This window comes from Phalacrocorax aristotelis, chromosome 2 (assembly GCF_949628215.1).
Source record: "Phalacrocorax aristotelis chromosome 2, bGulAri2.1, whole genome shotgun sequence".
NCBI classification, from domain to species: Eukaryota; Metazoa; Chordata; class Aves; order Suliformes; family Phalacrocoracidae; genus Phalacrocorax; species Phalacrocorax aristotelis.
Window position 1 is genome coordinate 108,232,036 of NC_134277.1, and position 24,961 is coordinate 108,256,996.

General features: G+C 37.0%; 1 protein-coding gene across 1 annotated transcript in view; it reads left to right on the forward strand.

The window, feature by feature from the left end:
* CDH19 (cadherin 19) overlaps positions 1–24,961 on the forward strand; it is a 72,396-nt gene that overhangs the window by 30,491 nt on the left and 16,944 nt on the right. Inside the window, exons 4-10 of the mRNA XM_075084606.1 lie at positions 2,671–2,965; positions 9,688–9,807; positions 10,435–10,599; positions 11,319–11,503; positions 12,742–12,995; positions 16,058–16,194; positions 24,201–24,322. Coding sequence (XP_074940707.1) covers positions 2,671–2,965; positions 9,688–9,807; positions 10,435–10,599; positions 11,319–11,503; positions 12,742–12,995; positions 16,058–16,194; positions 24,201–24,322 — 1,278 coding nt within the window. The remainder of the gene's footprint in view (positions 1–2,670; positions 2,966–9,687; positions 9,808–10,434; positions 10,600–11,318; positions 11,504–12,741; positions 12,996–16,057; positions 16,195–24,200; positions 24,323–24,961) is intronic.

Here is a 24,961-nt window from a genome sequence, read left to right on the forward strand (position 1 = left end):
GCCCCTTTCTTCTATCTAGTATTTTTTATTATTATAATTCATATATTTATTTATTTATTTATTTTTGTATACTAGAAGTCATTGTAATCTTGAGATCTAGTTTTCTTTTCTTTAAGGCATTTTCTAGATGAATGAAGCAAAGTAAGTTTAACTGCTAATTAACTAGCACTAAAATTTAATTGGGCCCAAAGGGTGAAGTGCTCAAAATTCATTAATTACTTTTTCACATCCCCTTTGAAGTAACTGCTATGGAAGTGTGATGTCTCACTTCTGAAAGAACAAGTGTAGATCTACTCATTTTTAAATTATTATTACTTTTCCCATAGCTGGAAAACAGTTTCCTATATAAAAGCTTCATAAGTGTCATGTATTTTCATAGAGCTTTAGAAAAAATTCATAATCTTGCCTTTTTATTTCTCACAGGTAAACTATGGGGAAATTTTACTGAAGATTATGGATAATATATTGCAGTCTAACTACTGTCTAATCAGACATACTTACTTGTTTCTTTTTATTGAGTAGAATATGCTCTGATATCAGTAAATGAATAGATAGGCTACCATCAGCACACAAATTTTTAGTAAGTAAGGCACTGAAGGAAACTGCATTAATGAAAATACAAAGGCAGAGAGCCTGTGTTTTTAAGTCACTATTCCGTATCAACATATTTTTGCAGTCAGATTCAAAGCTCAATCTTTAAATTTCATTTAACATACTCATTAATCCTATTCTATTATCATGTTTAAGAAAAAGAAATGTGTCCATCAGTACTTCAGTGGCAGATTTATGAGGGCAAGTACATCAATTCTTGTTCTGCTTTCTCATTTACAACAGAAAGACCATTTATTCTTCCATGTCTAGCCTAATAAAACAGGAAAACTAAGAACCTTCAGTATGCTTTCTCAGCAAATGTCATCTGTAAGGGACCTCTCATTTAACATGGTCAAGGTCATGAAAATCTTCTGGAGATAAATGATTCTGAGTGAAGCAGTTCAACACAGGTTATGCCTAAACAACCAGTCCAAGGCATGCTTCCAGTCTCTAAGGGTTTGATGCACTCTGTGATCACACCCGAACCCCATCTTAGGTTAAAGATCTATATATTCATCACCTTTCCCATGTCCTGGGTTCATGAAAAGGAAATGAAGATTTATGGATCAAAAAGAATCTATGGTGCCCCTTAGCCAGATCCTAAATCTGGGTGGTATTAAAATGAATTTGGCAAGACCACTCATAAAGGGGTGAACCTGCCCCATATTTTGCACAAAACTGCTTATGCTGAAAATATTTGATTTTAAGTTGTTCATATTTTAAATGGTTCTAAACTCCTTAGCCTTGAAAATTCTCTCTCTTTTACTAGCAAGGGGAATTAACTCTGTGTAGTTTAGAGATTAAATACTCTGACACAACTCTGACCAGGAACTTGAATCTGTTCCTCATATCTCAGAGAAGTGTCCCAGTCACAATCTGAATAAACTATCCTTTTGATTCATGAAGATGCATTATGAAAATCCTCAAAAGGCATGGGCAAATAAAATTTAAAATTATTTTTCCAACTTCAGAAGCTATTACAAAATATATTGAGTAGATCCAATAGGGACATGTGCCCTTTACACCCCATAGTTACTTCTTTCCCACTCTGTGGCCTCATATCCTACACTGAGCTATAGGGTCAATAAGCGTGAAGACAAACAGTAAGATTGTTGAAGTCAACAGGTAGACATTATTTGCGTTTAAAACCCACTGCTTTGTAAGAGGAACAAGCTGAAAGAAAACTTTTCTTTTTTTTTCACATTGGATTTTCAATGATTATCCAGGCTCTTAGAGACTTTGACATCTTTTATTCTAAACCCAAAATATATAAATAAAAAAGAAAAAAGAGAATTAATGATGGCTATAAAAATTGGTGTTCCCATAAAATTCAACTGTGGATGCTTAACATATAAAGAAATTAAGTTATTACTATTTAAAAAGTACTGTTATATATTGTTTAACATTAACAGAACAATTTTGTTGACATGAACAAATGCAGCTGGACCACAATGGTCTCCAGGGCTCAGCTTCATCAGAGGAATCATCATCATGAAGTTCATCTTAGCAAGACAGCAGGATGCAGATCACCCTGGAAGGAAATGGAAAATGTCTATCAATTTATTTTAGAATAAATAATACAGGCTTATACCACAAAATGGCTTTTCACCTCTTTAATATTTCAACAGAAATAGAACATCACTGTCTCTCGTATTTACACTTAGTATTGCTAAATACAAAAATATATATAAAACTTACAAAGTACCCTTGTCATTTGTAATAATAAAAAATTTAGGTAATGTTTAATGATCTTTGCATTGTTTTCAGCAGAAGTTTATGGAAGCTGATGAAACAATGAACTAAAGCAAATACTTACATTCATTCCCTTCACTTCGAAGTGGCTGAAGCATCTTTTTTTTCAGGTTTACCATGCATGTATATGTCTGTTATATCAATACTTTAAAACTGAGCTGTGACTGGCTGAAAATGTGACTGAACCATCTTTTAAATATCAGTATCCAAGAAGGCTCACTAGTGATGGGGTTCACTGTAGAATAAAAACAAACAAAGCCTAACATGAATATTTTCAAACGTCATTCCTCCCAAAATGTGGCTTATTTTTCTGTTTTGTACTTACAGCTGAAATCAGATTTAGACAAGCAGGATGGCAAGCTAAAATACATTTTGACTGGAGAGGGAGCTGGAAGCATTTTTACCATTGATGAAAATAATGGCAAAATTTATGTGACACAAAAGCTGGATCGAGAAAAGAAACCCTTCTACACCCTAAGAGCACAAGCAATTAACAGGAGCACTCAGCTTCCAGTTGAACCTGAATCAGAATTTATTATCAAGGTTCGAGACATCAATGATCATGAACCACAGTTCTTGGATGGACCTTATGTTGCCACTGTTCCAGAGATGTCACCTGAAGGTATGAACCAAAATGCTGTGAAATAAAATCTTCATTTCCTGATTTTTTTTCTAGATAGCTATATTGATATGAAATCTTAATAGCATATTTTATAGACTGTTTTCAGTGATAAGGAAGCAAACTATTCTAGAAGCTTGGAAATTTGCAGAGGTATCTGCTTAAACTGAAGGTTGTGCATACCTCTACTTAACACCCTGCCTTAAATATTTAGGTACCTGCGTGTATGCAAGTCCTTTTACAGAATCTGAACACATGCTTGGCTTGACTATAGAAAGTTGTCTTTCCCATCAGTGATTCAGCCTTGAAAGTGGTACTTGTTTAAAAATATAACATTACCATTTGAAATATGTGGAGTACTACAGCCAGTAACACTGCAAAGGAGATTTGGGTTTAAGAGATTTCACTACTTTTTTGATCAGTATAGCACCCTAGTCTCTAGAAAATTGTTCGGTGTATGTTGTTGCAACTTGTCAGCTCTTCAGGCTTCTACCTGAAAGAAAAGTAGCATGCACATAAATTTTAAGGTCCTCTGACCTCAGCTGACTCTCTTAAGGACATAAATATAAGCATTGTTGAACCGGTAAGTACTCAACAGAATCCTTCAAATCCTTCAGTCTGCTCTGATTCTGTTTAATAATTAAAAATGTATCTTTATTATAGCCTGTGTAGCATAAATCATATTGTACTGTAACTGGAAAATAATCACATTCACATCACAAGCACTCACGATTTTGCCCCCAAAGATCGGGATAGTTTCCTTCCTATAAGTAATGGGTTCAGAACAGGAATGGTATGAAGCTGATTTGGGTGATGACCACCCTCACACCATGTATCATTCCTACCTATTTACACTGCCAAGTCTCTTCCCTATCAGTCAGCTTCTCTTTGTTTGGACTAGATGGTGTGCAGTGAAGGACTGCCTTCTGATTTCCTAAGCACATGAATCGTAATTTTCCTGTCAAGAGGAATAACTTAATCCCTGCATCTCTTCTTCCCCACCTCCACACAATCAAACAGACCTGTACTAGGATCTGTCACGTACCTGGAAACTTAATACAACAAATACAAAGTAAAGTCAACATCTGACAAATAAACATGTATATATACATACATGTGTACATACACATACGCATACATAATGTGTATATACATACCTTTAAAACCTTAAAAAAAACCAAAGTGTGAATGCAGCTGACATAAATAAACATGATATAGATATTGCTATCTCCAAATAACTATCTTCAAAGTCAAAGGAAAACTGGTTCCTTTAAATCTTACAAAAAGAATCCCAGTAATCTTTTAAATTTATACCCCTATCTCTTCTGGTTATTTCTATTACAAATAATATTGAAAAGAAATTCAAATATTGTGCTACATAGAACTATGTGAATTAATGAGATCATTAATGTAATAGCATCAGCAATCATAAAAGGTAATAAAAATTATGTTTCATTCAGCATTGCCCATTCAACTTTTAGGGGAGATTCAGTGGATCTTTCTCAGGGAGCTGTAAACTTTATCTTCTGCCAGCATGGATAGCAGTTGCAAGAAAAGGATATTCATGCCTGGGGTTTAATCAAAAGTGGGGTTAGTATCCTAATTTATGCCAGGAAGCAGAAGCTCACCATCACTAGCAGCAACAGCTACAAAAGACATCCGTTTAATCAATTTATTTCCTAGTCACCCTGCTTATACCACCCTCTACCAGGGAAATCACTTTTGGGTGTGTGATTGCTTCTCCACTGCCACTTTCTTCCATGCAGACAGACTTATTTGTCTCAAGACTCCTGCATCTGAGCTGTCAGTCAAATAACTTTTTCTAACATAATCAGTTGCTTGTTCAGAGGGTACTTCTAACCTTTGCATCTTGCTTACTCCTTCAGGCTTGGAGATGGGAAGACAGGTGCCTTGTCAAGAACATTTGCATTTTTTAATGTGTTCATGGTAATAATCAGTATAGTTCATTGTCTAGAATTATCTGGGTATTTTTATCTGGGTTTACACAGATTTAGGACTTTGACAAAACCCTTTTTTCTCTTTCTTTTTTTTTTTTTTTTTCCCCTGTGGTAAAGCTTTGTTTATGAGGCACTTGGTCTCTTACACATATGGTGCTAAAATAGCTGATAATAGCTAGATTTATACTGACACAGACCTGTAACCATTCACAGAAGTATTTCAGAAATTGACTTATGATTTTCTTCTATCTTATCTTCCTGTCTTAATGATGAGCAGCTGTCTTAATGATGGCTATCTGGGAAAAAAAGAAAAAAGCTAGATAGGGTGGTATGTATGGCCAAGCCCAACAGTAGTAATCTTTTCCTGTATACCTCTGTTTCTCACCTGAAACCACCAACAAGCAGTTGACACATGAGAAGTTTCAGTCTATATTGACTTCATTTGGCCATAAATTGCTACCCTAAGAATGAAAGGCTCTGTAGTCTTTTTCCAACCTCCTGTGTCATCTATCATATATTTAAATTCCTAAAATATCATATCACTTCAGCATAAGATTAATTAAACTGCAAAAACCTTAATTTACTTTGTGAGATTGCTGCAAGGTTATAGGAAAAAAATTCCAGTAAAATGCAGAAATATATGAAAAAAAATCAGAAGTAACACCAGCTCCCGTTTGTCAGAATGGATGAAAAATAAAACAAGATCCCTGTGTGCCTCCTCTCTCAGACACAGACTACCTGAAATAGTAAACTCTCAGATTTGCGATGATCCAGTGTATGATATGTGAATCTAGGTCAGTCCTATGTATCTTGAAATATTTTCTACACTGCTTCTTCTACGTTAATCTCAGAGATCACTCTTTCACCTACTACTTCCATGTGGACACTACTACACTACTGGCATACTAATGTGTAGGTTTGGCATACAGAACGCGAGTGGAGTGGTATAAAATAGTATATATCTTCACAGCGGTCAGCTCCAGTGAAACAGCTGAGCCATGCCATGAGAACTTCTCTGGGCTCCCTTACCCTGCTTCCTAAAGGGTAGGGACTGCGCTTCTGAGGTGAAACCTCTTTTTGTGTGCATCCTAAAGCACTAATCCTTACAAGGAAATTCCTAGTCTCACAGTAGATAGAAACAGTAACCAACTAAAACTTGCAGAGTAGTTACTGTAACAGATCATTATATCAGTGCCTTTTCTCCCAGTAGAATAGAACATCCCCTTGCATAATAAAGGATGTAGACCAGTATTAGTTTAAATGATACAGTGCAGTAAAGACACTTGGCCTTTGCTCTGTTTCAGAGCTCTCTAGCAGCAGTTCAGCTCACTGATGCTAGACCTGGGATCTCCTAGTAATTTCCTCATAGAAAACAAACTCAGTAAGCAATACTTGGGAAAGCAGTTCACTGTTAGTGAACATTTTGCCTGGAACTAAGAAAGCAAGGCAAGACTAACTCACAGCCAACCACTTGCCTCAGAGAACCACAGAAAAACAGAAAATAGACACAAATAATTTTGCCTAAAGTTAGGTACAAATATCAATATATATACGCTAATGTGCCAACAAACTAGAATACATTTTACTCCTTTCTTAGCTGTCTTTTATCTTCAGTACTAAATTTTATTAGGATTTTATATGCAAGTGTCAAAGTATATGAAAAGCGTGTCAGCAAATGTACACTCTTCCGAGAACACAGGACTGTGATTTTCCCTCAGGCATTTGGTACAATTTTGCATTAAGCACCTTCCATATAGCTGTTAAACTTCTACAAATGCAGTATATATGATGGAATGGTTAAGAATCAGATGCAATAATATATCATTATGTTAATATATTAATGTTTTTATAGATTTCAAGCTCTAGTTAGAAAAATGAATAACTATTTGCCATATGAGGACCCTACAGTTTACCTAAGAGGTGGCAATATATAAGTGGCGCTACAACGTTTTGCCAAAGAAGGGTAAAACCAAGGCTACAGGAATACAAAGAAAAATCTTAGGCAGCAATCAGCTAAATGTAGTTTGCCTTAAATAAATCTAATAAAAAGCAAAAAAATGTGTAAGTATGTTTACTATCCATCTTAAGACATTACTGTGTACAAAAAACACATATTTGAGGCTAATGCTTAGATCAACATCCTACAGAGTCCCGTATTCAAAAATGTGTGTTTGAAAGCCCACAGACATATTCAGTAAATTTGTCTCTGTCACGATATCCATTTTCACATAAACGTTGTGAAACTCTATGATGGCTGGATTGTCAATTATATCTTGTCGTGGCTGGACTGTCAAGAGGTGGGGTTTTGGGGTTTGTTTGTTTGTTTAGGGGAGGATACGTGCTCATTGATTGTTTTAAAAAGTATTATTTGTAACAGAACAATTATTCTTCTCCTAAACTTTGAGTTACAAAAAAATGGCTTTTTGGAGTTTTTGAGTACATAATATTAACATTGTAACTTCTGTCACTCAGATACAAATGTCTAGGTAAACATGATTCTGTTCACCAAATGGCTTGCTTTTTTTTTTGTGCTTCAGGTTAAATGTATAAAGAAATACAGGCTTCATGGCAGTGAAAAATTAAAAGCTGAAAAAGTATTCTGAACCCAGGATAATATTTTTCTTCTGCTTATTCCATAGTCCATATTTAATATAAAGGTTCATGTAGTGATCATGAAATCTTTGTCCTAAAAAAATGTGAGAAACCATAGTCTTCTCTTTACATAGCCTCCTATCATCTCAGTTTAAAAAAATAGTCTCCCACCCTGAGAGTGCCGGAGATCTGTTATTGCTCCCAGCAGACTGTCTCCCTCTTTACCAGAGGCCCCTTGCCTTCCCACCTTTCCATCATATCCACCAGCTGCATCTCACTGAGACCAGCTGGGCAAATTCCATGCTTCTGACTTCTGCTATACTCTGGAAGGGTCAATAGGCAAGCAGAAAAGGAGGCTGGGGCTTAGGGAAGCAGCAAATGCTGTTTTAGATTCAACGCGTCTTTCTAATGGTTAGAAACTGTGTAGAAAATAAATCCACTTTGAAATGAATGAGATGCAAAAAACTGTAGTGATAACTTTGCAGTCCTATATTTGTTGGATTTTATTCCTGATTTATTAAATATGGTGGTCTAAACAAGTCCATTTCTAAATGTAGTTGTGGTAACTTGCATTTATTTAGTAGGAAATGGCATTTATAACAGACTGTACCTGTTGGATTATTCATAGTTCTTGATCACTTCCTAAATAGCACTCAAATTTTTTTCAAAGCAACTGCATTCTCGTCATGCTAAATTGTCTTAGAGGATTAATTTGCTGTATTAAAATGGTTTCCAGAGACCACAGTTGATACAAAGTTAACAGTTGTGTAGCTAAGGATTTTCTTTACCCCTCAGTCTTATTAAAGAATACTGTTATTTCTGAAGCATATATGTGTCCTGATTAAATATTAATCTGTTATTTTATCTTTAAATTTCTCCAGAGCAATAGGGAGAGGTATACATATATGTAAACTTCTATACACGCACCTAATACACACCTAAATATCACAAATTTGGTATTGTATGTTTTGAAGGACATATAGCTCCAAAAGTTGGTGGCATTTAATAACATCTAGTAGCGTGTCTCCACTCTGAGAGAAAGTAACATGCATTATAGAATCACTTGGATTGCTGCTGAATAAATTGTGAGAAAATGCAAAAAATATTTTTAAAAATAATTTAAATATTTCATTCAGCATAAACTTATATGGTAAAGCCTTCTTAATTTTTATTTAAAAACAAAACCATTGAAGTACTAGAAAACTCAGAAATTCATATATGTGTTTTATTGGGGATAAGTATCAACTTTGAGTTTGTAGTTAAAAAGGTGTTTCTGGTCTAACTCCTTGCACTCCATCATTTCTTCTTCTTTTCTCCTCCAGCATAACTATACAGCTATATTGGTAAGCAGGTGCAACCATGTGAACGTATGCCAGAAATTTTTAGAAAGTAGCTTGATTTCCTGCTGTTCCTCATGAGAAGTGATATTTGTATTCTTATGCAGAACCTAGGTGAGGAAAAAAAGACAAAAATAATGATTATTTCACAAAATTATGCTACTGTGAATATCTTCTTTTAAAGGACAATCATCAGTGATGTGCCATGAGATTGTTGTCGATCTTGTATTTAAGATATAACCATCTTCCAGCTAGAGACAAAAATCAAGCTCTGCAGATTGATTCTGCTGTGCCTTTTGCACTGGGGATTCTGACATGACTCTTGTCCTGGGACAAGCTCATTAAAGACTCAAGGCTAAAAAATATTATCAGAGCCTTGTTATACTTCTTGGCTGCTTTGCTTGCTAACAATTCAATTCTTTATCACCAGTGGGCCTACTGGTGATAAAGTGGCTGTGTTTTCTTATTCTCATGGGAAACTTCCATAAAATGCTTTCAAAAATATACAAGGGGAGTAGAAACAATTTGCTGTACTTCACTCATGTAGCAGAAATTAGGGGAAAAGGTATAAGATGTGTAATATTTTAAGAAATATAAATACAGTGCTGAAAAGTCATACACTTTAATTTTAATTAAAAATTTGAATGCAATAAGGAGAGTTGCAGAGGAAATATTTTCCCTTTTTAATGATAAATTTTAGAAGATGTCATTTCCTTCTTTAAATTTTCAGGACTGTTTGCTAATATAACTGGTATGTGAAAAGCTTTTTAAAGAGTTTATGTTGTTTATGTTCTGTAATGGTGAGATAAACATAATCATTTTTATTTTTTTCCTTGAGGTACTTCGGTTACACAGGTAACAGCTACAGATGGTGATGATCCTTCTTATGGGAATAGTGCCCGTCTACTTTACAGTCTCATTCAGGGACAGCCTTATTTTTCTGTGGAGCCAAAGACAGGTACTGCAAATTGTCTTGTAACTTGAAAACATTGATAAACTAAGATAAAATGGATGTGAGCAAAAACGTCTGTCTTCAGTTCAACACAAAGATCAACTGATATGACCCTACACTTGTACATATTTGTATAGTTCTTACATGTGAAAAAAACCCCAGTTCTTTCTTTGTCTCTAGAGAATCAACAATTTATTTAGCATGTTATCTTGCTAAAAAAAAAGAGTTGGATTCTGAGTACCCCATCCAACAAATGGACCTAGGAACACTTCTGGGTTAACAACTCTACAACTCATTATGTCACATATCTACCTCTATGTTGGAGAAACCACAGATATGTGACATCCCTCCAAAATCCTCATTTCTGGGGAAGAAAGAAGGTTATGTATGGTAGGGGAGATATTTGGTGTGTTTTGCTCCCCAGAACTCTAAGTATGCAGAATGGATCTGTCATACTGTGCAGGTGTTGCCAAGAGTACTGATTCCCAGTATTAAGACAGTTGTGCTGTGCATGGTTTTAGAATGTAAACCCATAGCTGTGTCCAATGACACATCTTATACCTATATTATATGCTCAAATGCTGGGAAAAATTGGACCATTTTATGTTATTATATTATACTTTTCATTTTTAGGGGTCATCAGAATGGCTTCCCAAATGGATAGAGAAACAAAAGATCAGTATTTGGTCATCATCCAAGCCAAAGATATGGTTGGGCAAGCAGGGGCATTTTCAGCTACAGCCACTGTTACCATCAACCTCTCCGACATCAATGACAATCCACCTAAATTTCAACAGCGTGAGTATAAGCTACTTACAGTAGTTGAGGCTTTGAGGAAACTTAGATCTACTGAAACTCTATTTAGTTCACTGGTAAGTCTTTTCAGAACATGTCTGTGTTTTAACTTCAGCATACAGATTTAAATAATAATTTTTAAAAATCCCACACAAAAGCTCAAAACAAAGAGGAAAAGAAAACCTATTATTACAAAAGACCCCAGGCCTGCTGTTTTCATCACTAGTCTTTGTAGACAAATGACTTACTAAACTGCTTTCCATATAGTTTGCCCTAAGCCTACAAACTGGACAACGGGATATTTAGTACCATTTTCACTCACCTTCTTTCTTTTTCTCCTGTCTTTATTCTTTGCTGACAGATACTGTAAACTTTTTGGCAAATGATGTGACCTTCTCTGTCCAGGGAACTCCCAGCTGCTGGCTGGGCTGTCAGGAAGCAGTAGTAAAATGTAGTTGGGAAGTGCTGCCCTCCACTGTCTTTTCACCCTGTCGGTTCTCCTTAGCTCTTTATTTACTGGTAAAATGGGGCTGAGAGAGGAGGAGTCGAGTGGAAAGGTTGTCACCCTCAGCTCCCAAGATCTATCCCTTGATGGATTAGATACATTGCTCTCATAAAAGATGGGGGCTTTCCCCAAATTTCTGAGAGCCTCAGGCCATCATAGCTACAACAGCTATTAACCACAGCAGATCGCTAAACTGTGTCAGTATTTGTTTCTTTAGGACTCTATTATCTGAGCGTCTCTGAAGAGGCTCCTGTCGGCACTACTGTAGGCACAGTCTTCGCAGAAGACAGCGACATAGGGGAGAATGCAGCCATGAACTATTTCATTGAAGGAGATAGCTCAGATGTTTTTGACATCATTACTAACAATGAGACTCAAGAAGGAATTATCTTATTAAAAAAGGTGAGAGCTCAGAAACCTTCTAAAACATCTCTAAATACTGGAAAGAATCTCCTCAGGCAAGCTGGATACTTAAAAAAAGCCTATTGCTTTGGATTTAACTATTTTTTCTTTCTTCAGGCTTTGTGATTTGATTAACATATTAAGGAGATAAAAAGAAATATGCTTTTATTTCTGTTTACTTTTTTTAACTCATTCCTATTATTTCTAAGCAAAATAGTGGTAATCAAAGTATCCTAATGTTATTACTAGCTGTGCAGCATAGTGTATACCATTGTGAAAAAACATTCTCTCTCTTCTGTGCATCATCTGTAAAATCTTTATCGATACATTGTACACAATATTGCCTCCCTTCCAACACCTCCCATTAAACCTAACTGAAGCCAGAACGTATTACAATGTTAGATAGACAGTGGAATTTTTGTTAAGACATAGGTTTGAAAAGACACTCAGAAACATACCAGTTTATGAATTAAGATATTTAAGAGGCTTTTATACTCTACGACTTATTTTGGAATCACATAGGAAGATTTCTGGGTCATCCAGGTCATTATCTGTACTGATGATGGAGTTTGATAGCTTAGTGAAATCTGGAGCCTGATTGGAATGCTAGAAATTTGGTTTGGGCTTTGGTTTGGTTTGGTTTGGTTCTGGGTTTTTTAGTGGGTTTTGTTTGTTTCTTTGTATGTTTTGTGGCTTAATTTAGATTTATTGCATTTCAGGAAGGTTGGGGTTTTTTTAGTATTTCTTTTTTTAATTACATAAGATAATGACCACCTAAAATAGTGATAAACTAGTGTTTATTAAACAGTGTTGCCTTCTGGAATTTATTTTCTTTAGAGACTAAATTTTAACATACTCAGCTTAACCCCTACAGATTAACTGATTTGCATTGTTTATGTAAAAGTAAAGAACAGTGTTTACTAAGGTTACTCCTATGTTGGAAATACAAGTACTAATACAAGAAGTTGTTTTTCTTAGGGCTCTGACATTTTACAGGAAGACTTTTTTTACAGTGTTGTTTAGCTATAACATTAAAGTCAGCCTACATGTGAAAGCAAACAATGGCATAGCACAGTTTAATTTTAAAGTGTTTTTAAGATTAAAAAAGAAATCTTAGAAGTAATTACTTTAGAAACATTCTTAAAAGAAGGGTAGCACTATTTTGTCTTTAATCTCACACCACTCTAGTTCAAAGGTGGAGAAAGAAATATTCCACATCTCACTGTCTTTCTTAACAGAGAGTGGATTATGAGAGCAAGAGGAGATACAGTATTCAAGCAAAAGTTGTAAACAGGTACACTGATGACCGTTTTCTGAAAGAAGGACCATTTGAAGACAAAACCATTGTAAAAATCAATGTGGAAGATGCTGATGAACCTCCAGTTTTCACCCTGGAGAACTATGTGATGGAGATTGCTGAAGCAGCTGTGAGTGGTTCGTTGGTGGGCGTTGTAACTGCTAGAGATCCAGATGATGATGACTGCCCAGTCAGGTATCTGACTTAAAATGAAAACAGGCGTCAAATATTAACATAGTTGGGATTTCCAAAGCCTATTTCTGTTCCTTGCCTTGGCTCATGACTACAGTTAATCATGCTTTCATTGTGATAGCTTAGGCTATTCTAGGTGTGATTTAATGCTGGTAGGCAGCTAAAGACCACACAGCTGCTTGCTCACCCCCCCAGCCAGTGGGATGCAGAGACTATCAGAAGGGCAAAAGATCAAAAATTCATGGGTTGAGATAAAGGCAGTTTAATAATAAAAAAGGAAGAAAGAAAACAACATAAGGAAAAAAAAAACCACCCAAAACTAACAAAACCTCAAGAAAACCAAATGATAAAAAACAACCTGAATTGCTCACTGCCAGCTGGCCAATACCCAGCCAGTCCCTGAGCAGCAACAGCCCTGGCCAGCCTCCACCCCCTCCCAATTTTATTGCTGAGCAAGACGTCTTGTGGTATGGAATATTCCTTTGGTCCGTTGGGGTCAACTGTCCCGGCTGTGTCCCCTCCCAACTTCTTGTGCACCCTCAGCATACTCACAGGTGGGGTGAGAAGGAGAAAAGGCCATGATGCTGTGTAGGCACTGCTCAGCACTAACTAAAACATCACAACAGTGTACTGTTTTGGTCACCAATCCAAAACATAGCCCCAAACTAGCTACGATGAAGCAAAATACCTCAGCCAGAACCTGTTCACTAGGTTGAATCCCACCCCCTAGCTCGAATCTAAATAAACGAGCTTTGTCTGTTCATCTTTGCAATCAGTTTGAGATGGGGTAATATTTTAAACAGTAGCCTGGAAGACACAGTGCCTAACAGCAGAGCTAGGGTACCACATCCAAATCTGTAAGTGCCTGGAGGTGTTCCAGTCTGTTTCCAATACTCTGGAGATATGGAGAGATGGACTCATTTCTGGGAAGGAGACACAGAACAGCACCACTGACATCTGCTCAGCTCAGCATGACCAAAAATTTACCAATTGCCTACATCTACCACAATTGTCCCGTACAGGTATTATATAAAAAGGGTCCCCCAGGCTTTCAGTTTTGCAAAATAATATTTTTGCTTTCTGTAATCTGTTTCTTAAAGGAGAAAAGAGGTAATTAATCTTTAACAGCGGTTATAATTAAACTAGTTTTTTGAGTTACTTGACTTCACTGTATACTGTGCAATTTAGACAAGCTAGGATAGAGGGACAAATGGATGAGACACAAAATAACTTCTGATGTATATATGAACTTAGCAGATTCTTAACAACAGAAATATATATATATCTATCTGTAGTTACAACTTCAGAGGTTTAGTGAATGAAAGGCCATTTGCTGTGATCTTTCATGCACTTACTGTTATCTAGTAAGATAGTAATGGGTAAAATTAAATAATAATAAATATAATCTACATGTACATTTTTTCAGAAAAGAAGGGCTTGTTTTATGGTTTTTTTTAGATGACTGTAGCATTTCCTGTGAAACATTTAAACACAGTGCATGTCTATGACTTCTTAGTTTGAAATATTTTGATGGAACTTGCTACAAAGTGAATATGTCTGCATAGTCCCAAAACAGTGAAGCATATATTGCAGCACCGAGTTACTTTAAAATGGAGCATGTCACTTCTATGTAAAGATATTTTTCTTGGGCTAAGTGCCATGCACATGAATCTAATTTTGAAGCCATGGCTATCATAAATGACAGTGGTTGCTTATGATACAGAAAACGAGCTGTGTGGCATTGTGGACCCCAGTTTTCAAATAAACAAAGTTACCAAAACTATGCAACAAAACCTCACTACATCAATAATAAAAAATAACTAAAATATATAATAGATTTTGTGAAAATTATCAATAAAGAATCAAATTACCAAAAAAAACCCAACCCTCAAACTAAACAATACACCAATGTCAGAAAACCCTAAACAAGCTTTGGATGCAAAGGCTGAGGAATACTAATATTAAAAAAAAAAAAAAAAGAAATTGAATTGTAAACCTCTAAATAGAGGTTCATAAATGTCACATCTTTGGCTCAAATGATAAGAACTTTCACTGACTGTGTTGTGCTGGTTCCTTGATTTATCCTCATACTGATTTTCAAAACAGATAAAGTGTAACTATAAATAACAAGTTATAGAGTCATCCAACTGCTAGCACATAGCCTGGGCTGGAGTCCTAAGTGCCAACAGGAGAGAGAAAGACTCTGTCAAGCACAACTAAAGGTACAATTAAAGTGGGAATAATTGCATGTGAGAGTTCCAAACTGGAATGGTAAAAACCTTTCAACTTTCCAAACCGGTTTCGTTTCCATGAAATAGTCTCTGCTAGGAACTGTGACATACAGGGCTTTTTTATATGTCATAAAAAATATTTGTAAATATCCTTTCCATGTGAACCAATATCTTTGGTGTCTTTTTCAGTCCATCTCTGGCCTGTGACCAGTGGTTAAACTTTAACAATTTGAATGGTATGTATGTATGTACGTGTGCATGTGCATGTCTGCATACGGACATAGCATCCAGAGCCTTCTAAGTGGAGACTCAGGAACACTGGACTCATTTGCAATCATCTCCTGCATTAGGATTTTGTACCCACCTAGGTGACACCTCGTTACAGATAGTTGCCTGCCTTTCTTTATAATGCCCGTTCCCTTGGCATCAGAGCATTTCAGCAATGATAAAATAGATTTGCCATTATACCTCCACTTAGCTGTTAGTGTTATTCATTTCACAAGAGGCACTTTTGCTGTTTCTTTTCAACAAAGTCATTCACCTGCTGTGAGCCTGACTTTAGAAGAAAGAATGAATAATGCATTCCAGATTCAGTTCACATTAATATAGATCTGAGACATATTTAGTTTTATAAAAAGAAGAGCTTTGATCTTGGCAGCAGTGAATTTTAAATGTTTATATGTGTATATTTTTCATGATTTCTGAGTTGTTGCAGCGCACATTTATATGTATATATGCACAGTTCTGTTTTCTCAGCTGACAATAGCTCTCTATGTCCTTGCTTCTGATAGAACACTTCAGTGTTAGGGATTCTCTTTACTTTTTTTGGTACAGGTACTCTATTGTCCACGGCATGCATTTAAAGAGATTGTTCAGCATCAATGAACACAATGGAACAATCGTTACAACTAAACCTCTGGACCGAGAGATAGCTTCTTGGCACAACATAACTGTTACAGCCACAGAAACAAGTGAGTAAGAAATTTAAGGAACACTGTGTTTTATATACTGCAGACTGTAATTATCCTCTGAATATGCCTTCTTTTAAGTGGAGAATGCATGCTTCTTTCTCATTATATTACCGTTGCTTGCTACATTAAGAAGCATTATTAAAATGATTAGTTAAATAGAAGTGGAATGTATTTGAGCTCCAAGGTCCTGTGCTCTTTCATAAAAGATGACCTTATAAAAAAAGAAAGGAAATTATAATAGGATCAAGACTGTAACACTTTCAAGTTACACTGAAGCATATGAATTGCTCCTGCAGTGCAAGTTCTTATGTTAAATTAGACCCTGGTTAATTTCACACCAGATTTTTGACTAGTGTGAAATTAGCCAGGGTCTAATTTAACACCAGTCAGAAACCTGTGGCTCATTAATTGTGAATGTAAGGCCTAAATCAGCTAGACTTCTCTTCAGTGACAATTAAACCTGTGAAGCATCCTTTATATAGATTTCACCTGTCAGTTCAGTTTGAAAGTCAAATGCAAATTGCCACTGTTTGTGCTTTTGGTGATCTGGTTGCCCTAACTCTGTGACAACACTCTAGAAAATTAACAAATACTGATTTATAAGGCAGTTTAACAAGATTATTAGGATATTATTTAAAAAATAATCACATCCATCCTCAGGAAGGAGAAAAAAACATATGAAACTAAAGTCCAATCAATAAATCAGGTTTTTGCCAAATCCTTTTAGCATGTTTTCTTAATCCTGAATCTTAGTTAAATGTTATTTATTCCTGAGACTGCTTTAAACACATATTCATAAATTGCATTCTTCCCAAAAAGGAGCATTCCATGTATATATGTAGAATATTACTGCTAGCAGTTTAATATAGGATAGTCAGTAGCTATGTTCGTTGAATTCTTTAGTGTTTGGGAATTGATAGTATTCCCTTCCTTTTCAGTTTCTTTGTGAGTTTTTAAGTATGAATGTATTTTACTGCTCATGTTGTTGGGCAGCTGGCAGGTGTTGGTAAAATTGATCTCTGGCATGTTTTTGTCATGTCTTGAATGGTGTTATGGAAACACAGCAGGATAACTTAGGTCTGGACTTTTCTGTTTAGTTAAACAATAAAATAGGAAAGAACAAAATGTTACAAATGAATAAGTGCCTCCTGCAGCAAAAGAGAGTCTTTCACAGTAATGAAAGTTATTGTAGAGAAATCGAGCCCTCATTATCTTCATATTCTTATTCTTTATTTCTTTAATGATAATAAGGTCACTGTCTATAACACTATATTCAAAAGCATTGAAGTTAGGTCACCTTGGTCTGGGCATACCTAAAATGATTTATATTATGAACTAGTAGCATTTTATTCATTGAAATATAGTCATATCATACACTGTGTGTATGAGACATTTGGTGGATGACATTGTGGCTCCACTGAAGCCAAATCAAAATGCTGTTAGAGTTCATCCACACAAGATATTCATTGCAGCTGAGGCAGATATTGAAACTGCATTATAACAGCAAGATCCCTAGGGGCCTATTGAGGTCCTGGTATTCATAAGGGACACAAGTCTTTTGTCTCCATTGTAATGACAGGGATCAGAGCTTAGTAAGAGGAGCTTGTCTCTGTTATTGCAGACTTGTGGTGTGGATCATCTTATCTTCACACCATCGAGCTAGCATGTTTAAAGGTACCCAGAAGTAAATCTAATTTATTGGACCTTAAACAGAAGCAGTTGGAACCTGTAATCTGTTGAGTCTTATTCCACTTTATGCCTAAGATGGTTCTAGCTCAAGAGAAATCAAGTTTCTTTTGGTCAGTTTTTAGTTGGTTGTAATCAGCTTCCACCTAGTACAAGGCTGAAGCATAAACAGCAGCATTCTAACCATGCATGAGAGCAAGAAATCCTTAAGTCATCAGCTTAACACTGATTTATTAAGTCTGTAAGAAGATTGACTGACAATTGATTGATTTAGAAGAGGAAGACCTGCTTCAGCTCTCTATCTATTGAGCTATAGACAGACAACAAAAATTCCTGATAGCAACTGGCTTGAGCTTACTTTGATCCTCATTTCTCTATAAGCCCATTGGAAAAGTGTACTGCCAGTCATAAGCAAACTTACCCACTAGAGACAAGAGTCATTTTTCCACTGGATCTTGTAAATGTCCTTTCATAGTGGGTTCCAGACCTACTACGTGACTACAGAACTTACAGCTCCTTGAAGGTTTCAGTTGTGGATCATATCTTTAATTCAATATTTAATTGTCACTCCACATTGGTCATATATACTTTTGTTGATAGAATTCATAACTTTTTAATTGATCCTTTTTTTAAAAAAAGAAGTTTTCATTTCCTTTAGGAAGTAAAGAAATTTGCTTTAGCCTAAATTATGATTATAACAACAACTGTTATTATTATTTGTTATTATTACTGTTATTATTAATATTACTACAAGTTTCCTTTTACTGGCTGATGACAATGCCAAGCTTTCTTTAATCTCCTGCAAGTATTAAGTTCTACTGTGTCTGTAGAGATGGTCACTGCTTTTCTTTTCACACAGCTCCAAAATAAGCAAGTTACTTATTTAGGTCTCTTATAATTAAAACATCAACTTAATTCTTCACACTGATCCAATCTATTGCATTTGATATCCTGTTCGTTCAGACCTTGTTTTTCCAGTTATGATCTCTCTCATGGACATTCTGACAAAGAGATTTTCTGCTCATTGAAAGATCTTTAGCCTAATGCAGGATACAAGTACGATAGCTGTATTGAAATTCTGACAAGTTTTCCTGTGTAAGGGATAAGGACAAAATAAGTGTTGCCCACCATCTTCCCCAGCTGCAGCCAAAGGATTTTGCTTCACCCAAAATCTTCAGTAAATATTTATGAGTCACTGATTCCCAGAGTGGCTTTTTAACATGTTGCTCCCTTGCAAAACAAAACACCTGTAATTTCAGAAAAATTAAAATCATCCATACAGTTATCTTCCAACAGCAACATGAAAAACGCTCTTCCTTGTCTTTTAAATATATGCTGTGGAAAAAAAACCCAAAAACTACCACAACACAACAACCCAAATGTAGTAAGGAAGTAGAAATAAGACTATTAACAAAACTAAAATAAAAAAGAAGGGTTATTTGATGAAAGAAAACATGTGAATGGCAGCTCTGGGTTGAAAGCTGCCTAAGTGTTTGTGCAAGAAAGGGTAGGCTTTAAAGCCAATACAGAATCTATGAATCTTATAACAAGCAAGTTAGGAATAGCCCAATGTAGCTGGGTCCTTCCCATGCCACTTTATATATGACTGAAGCCACCAAAGGTATTCTGTGCCTCCTAATAAGTGTTACAAATTTTTCCTTGCAATGACAGTCCAGCCAAATCTCTGCCCTACATATCAAATTCTGACTTAAGCAAAAGTGGTTGGGTAGGTCCTGCACTCTCAGTATTATTTCTAAAAAGGATGTGTGCTACCTTCTATATTTATATAAAAAATAAACCAAGCACTGTTTCATTGCCTATTTTATTATTATGGATGTTGGGATTCAACAAGACAAATGTAATCCCACAAAGAAGTATTTTTGAGATGACTGTGACAGATCATAAGCTTTGGTAAATTAGCAACGACTCTGATGATTTCACAGGAGGAATAGCAATGTGAAACTGCTGAGTATCTAGCCCTTTATCTCTGTGGTAGTTGCTTTAGCTGCCATTTCCTTTGGCAAAAGACTCAAAGCTACGAGCACAGATTCCATGAGATCCAAGAAAATAAATGTTTGCTCCAGGCAACTAGTGAATTATAAATTTAAAAAGCAATGTATTAACGAACCAAACCTATAGTTTGAAGTGAACAGGTCAGAAGCAGTGACATTAGCACCTATCATGAGGCATATTTTAACTATAATGAATAGTCTTGTGAGTGACATACTTCTGGTTTAGACAGAGCAGATTGATATATTGATAGTGATATAGGTTTATAGATATTTAGTATTCCTGGAATGGTTTAAGATTCTTTTATTTGTTGGAAAAATGTCTTCATTATGGTCCTTACCCAACAACGTGTCCAAGTTAATGTCAAGATTACTGTTGCAGAGAAACTTCTTGCCTACTAGAGTAAAAAATTACATCGTGGGGAGGGCATACATTTCTCAGAGCTATGCCATGTAAGTGATTTGATGTGTTGATAGGCAAGGGCTTCTGGGAAGTATTTAGTAGAAAATCATGTAATCATTAAGGTTGGAAAAGACCTCTAAGGACATCAAGTCCAACCTAACACTGCCAAGTTGACAACTAAACCATGTCCCTAAGCACCACATCTACACATCTACCTCAAGAGATAGTGACTCAAACACTTCCCTAGGCAGCCTGTTCCAATGCTTGACAACCCTTTTGGTGAAGAAAATTTGCCTGATATCCAATCTAAGCCTTCACTGGTGCAACCTGAGGCTGTTTCCTCTTGTCCTACCGCTTGTTACTTGGGAGAAGAGACCGACGCCCACCTCACTACAACCTCCTTTCAGGTACTTCTAGAGAGAGATAATGTCTCCCCTCAGCCTCCTCTTCTGCAGGCAAAACAACCCCAGTTTCCTCAACCTCTCCTCATAAGACTTGCTCTCCAGACCCTTCACCAGCTTCATTGCCCTTCTCTGGACACGTTCCAGTATCTCAATGTCCTTCTTGTACCAAAACTGAACATGATATTTGAAGTGCGGCCTCACCAGTGCCGAGTACAGGGGCACAATCACTTCCCTACTCCTGCTGGCCGCACTATTCCTGATATAAGCCAGGATGCTGTTGACATTCTTGGCCACCTGAGCACACTGCTGGCTCATGTTCAGCTGGCTGTCAACCAGCACCCCCAGGTCCTTCTCTGCCAGGCAGCTTTCCAGCCACCCTTCCCCAAGCCTGTAGCATTTCCTGGGGTTCTTGTTACCCAAGTGCAGGACCCAGCACTTGGCCTTGTTGAATCTCATACAGTTGATCTCAGCCCATCAATCCAGCCTGTCCAGATCCCTCTCTAGAGCCTTCCCACTCTCAAGTAGATCAACATTCCTGCCCTTTCTGGTGTCATCTGCAAACTTACTGAGGGTGCACTCAATCCCTTTGTCCAGATCATTGATAAAGACATTAAACAGAACTGGCCCCAAAACGGAGTGCTAGGGGACACCACTTGTGATTGGCCACCAACCAGATTTATCTGCATTCACCACAACTTTTTGGGCCCAGCCATCCAGCCAGTTTTTTACCTAGTGAAGAGTGCGCCAGTCCAAACCACAAGCAGCCAGTTTCTTGAGGAGAATGTTGTACCTGCAGATCTTCCTTCCCTTGGTTTCAGGTGACATATTTATAACCATTTTTATTACATAAACAAAATTTATTTTTAGCCTAGTCTACACACAACTTTTGTGCCATGAAACTAGCGTAGTTAGGTCTGGCTTTTCCTCATCTGTGGTAGTTATAGTAATATAAACTTGTGTAAATGCAGTAAATGCAGGAAAAAAGTGCCTTAGAGTAGCAAAGTTTGGGGCTTTTTTTCATATGGGAATAAGCCATACTGACATAGCTTTTATATCTAAAGCCACAGTAATAAAGTGGCTTTAGATATATACAGTAAAAAAGTAAACTTTTATAACAGAAGCAGTACAGTTTCTGAGAGTACAAAATGCCTAAGGAATTTGTGCAAGTAATACTTAGAACAAACCTATAAGCTCAGTCTATGAAGTCCGTCAGCAGTAATGTGTTTAGACGCGCCCAGGCAAAATCAGTGTTCTTTGCCAATATGTATTTGGAGACCAGTGGATAGAACAGCTCTGTTGTTCCAAATTCAAAGTCTCAGCTTTCTGCTTTGGCTAGGTTCAGGTATCAGTGTCCATTGCAATTACTCCACATCTAGCAGTGGCAGAAATATTTTTGAAGCATATGAATTTTGGTGAAATTTCCTCCCAAATCTTCAAAATTTCAAAATACTGAAGAAGAGGAAAAGCAACAGAATTTCTTAAAGGATTGTGGCCAATTGTTGTGGTATCTATGATGTTAAGTGATGTAAGAAAATGGAGCCACCTCCTCTAGCTGCTCCAGCCCAGGACCTTCCTGCCTTGCACTGAAGCCCAGCCCAGCACCCAGGGACCTGTGGCCTCTGCCCAGGCTCAGGGATGTGGCTGATATTTATCTGTTTGCAGGCTCAACCCAAGCTGAGCACCTGTCCCAGAGACACACAGACACAGAGGACACTGACACAGCCAGTCACACAGATTGCTACAGACAAGGCACTGCCTTTAGCAGCACCTACATACAGAAGACACATAAACCACAAGGACAGACAACCAAGTCCCCTCCTCCTCTTTGTCTAGGGAGGCAGGGGGTCACTGGTGCAGGTGCACACACATGCGATACTCTCCAGGTTCACAAGCACACATACACTCACGGATCCCTTCAGTATCCACACAGACCCTCTATCCACTCTGTCCGCTCCCCTGCCTGGATCCCAGGTGCTCTTATCCACACCATGGGTCCCCAAATCACCAGCTAGTCCATGCTCAATGCTCTTTGGCAAACCCACAGCACTCACACACTTGTCCTTCATGCACCCCACGTTTGCAAGTTCAGCCTGAGTGTACCAGCGTAGATGCCCCTAAGTGCCTGGCCTGGATCCAAGGACCCCCTACTCACTGTTGAGTCCAGCTTAAAGTTTGCTAATGAAAGCACATACACACCCCACACACACCTAGTCTGGGGAAGATACACTCATGCCCTGCACCCACCATTCGCTCCAGTAGCTGGGATTAATGTGCCAGGGGCACCCACACCCTCATATGACTCCAGTAGCTGGCACGAATTTTCATTCACACGTGTGCATATCTCACCAGTAGCTGGTACTTAGTCCCTGCACTACACATACACATGCAATGATAGAGAGTTAGGTTATTCAGGGAGATTGCTAAGAAAAGAATTAATAAGATAGATGATAAGACTGACTGGTGATCAGGTGCAGGGCTCAGCCAGAGAAGCTTACTGTCTGGCCCTGTTTTACATGCTACCAGCCCCTTTATACCCCTTTCAGTCTGCCCCCTCTTTGCTCCTGCCTGCGTGTCCCCCATGTGTCTGTACAGCTCCATTGATTCCTATGCCCCTCCAGGTCTGGGGTCCGCTGGTTTACAGTCTTATCAGTTGCAAAATCCCGGTTGATCTACCTGGAATTATCACCCTGGGGTTCCTGGATAGCCCATCAATTATTGTGAGGTTTGTTTCTTGTCACTATCTCCATGTTTGCTTTGTCAGGTCTGTGTTTTGGTATATTTTGTTTCTGTTTTCCCCTTTTTCCCCCTCCATTTCTCAATTGACAAGGTCCTCAATCTGATAACCTCGTAAGAATAAACTTTCTCACACTCTCACGTGCCCCCATCAATTAGTGTTTCTGACCAGGTTTGGTTCTTATCACCCCCTTCCTTATAATTTGTCTCTCAGATTTATGTCCCATATGTTCTTGTTTATGGCTTCCTCCTTTTCTTATTAACTCTTGTTGCACCGAATAAGGTCTTTGACCAGATACCCTCAGAGGACCAGACACTCTCCTTCTTATACCCTTACACATGACTAGTAGAGAAAACTGTTCTGTGTGAACAAAACCTCACTCAATTTCTTCAGATAAGATTTTGGTTTTTACATTTAAATCGGTTTCTGACTTGGTAAATAAAAGAGTGAAAAAAAAATATTACATGAAATGTCCTTATATATTTCAAGATATACTATTCTAATATAACAAGATGGATTGGTGGGAAAAAAAAACCAACAAAACAAAACAAAAAAAACACCACCTTTTGTGAACAGAACCCCAGCAAAAAAAGAAAATGTCCTTTTTTATATATGTATAGGATACATTTGAACTCATTATAAAGAATTAGTATAAAATGTGTCCATAGGTCTCACTGACTGTTTTTTTCTCTGCAGAATATAAGTAAAATTTTAACTTTTTCTAATGCCTAGATTATAGCTTTTGAATTCTGTCTTTTTTTAACCATCAGGAAACCCTGAAAAAATTTCAGAAGCAAATGTATATATTCAAGTTCTCGATGTTAATGATCATGCACCAGAATTCCCTAAATATTATGAAACATTTGTTTGTGAAAATGCAGTTTCTGGCCAGGTAAGTGTGAAAGAGTTAGCCATCAGTTTTCTCTTTACAATGAAGATTTGGTCTGAGATGTTATTATTTCCTTTAATATTGATTATTTCAGAACTGTGAGTACAGGCTGTATTTTGTCTACTTCCAAAATCAGTTCAGTTGATATATGTATAGACTGAAATTTAGATTTCAGAAGACTGATATGTATTTTTCCCCATTTAAAACAAATTTGATACATCTCCTTGTTTGTCTACCAAAATAGGTAATAGAGAACTACAGACAGAAATTTCTGAAAAAAGAAAAAAAAATAAAAACAAAAAACAACAACAACAACAACAACAAAAATCATAAAACATGGATTTGATTCATGCTTATGTCACAGAAGTTAAAACTAGGCCTGGTATCTACAGCAACAGCATAATGTAGCTGGGAAGAACCAGACTCAGATTCAAACCAGACTCATTGTGTTCTTTGGTTATAAATAATTTATTATGAACTGAATTCAAACCCTGTCTAGTTCAGTGGAAATCTGAAGATCTTTAAGTCACAGCCCTTGCAACACCTTCCCTAGCTGGCAGTTTATGGGATTTCCATATTAAGCATCCTTCCCTAGGGGTTTTTTAAAATTTCCTACTCACTCCCTGGGCGAATGGGGTCACA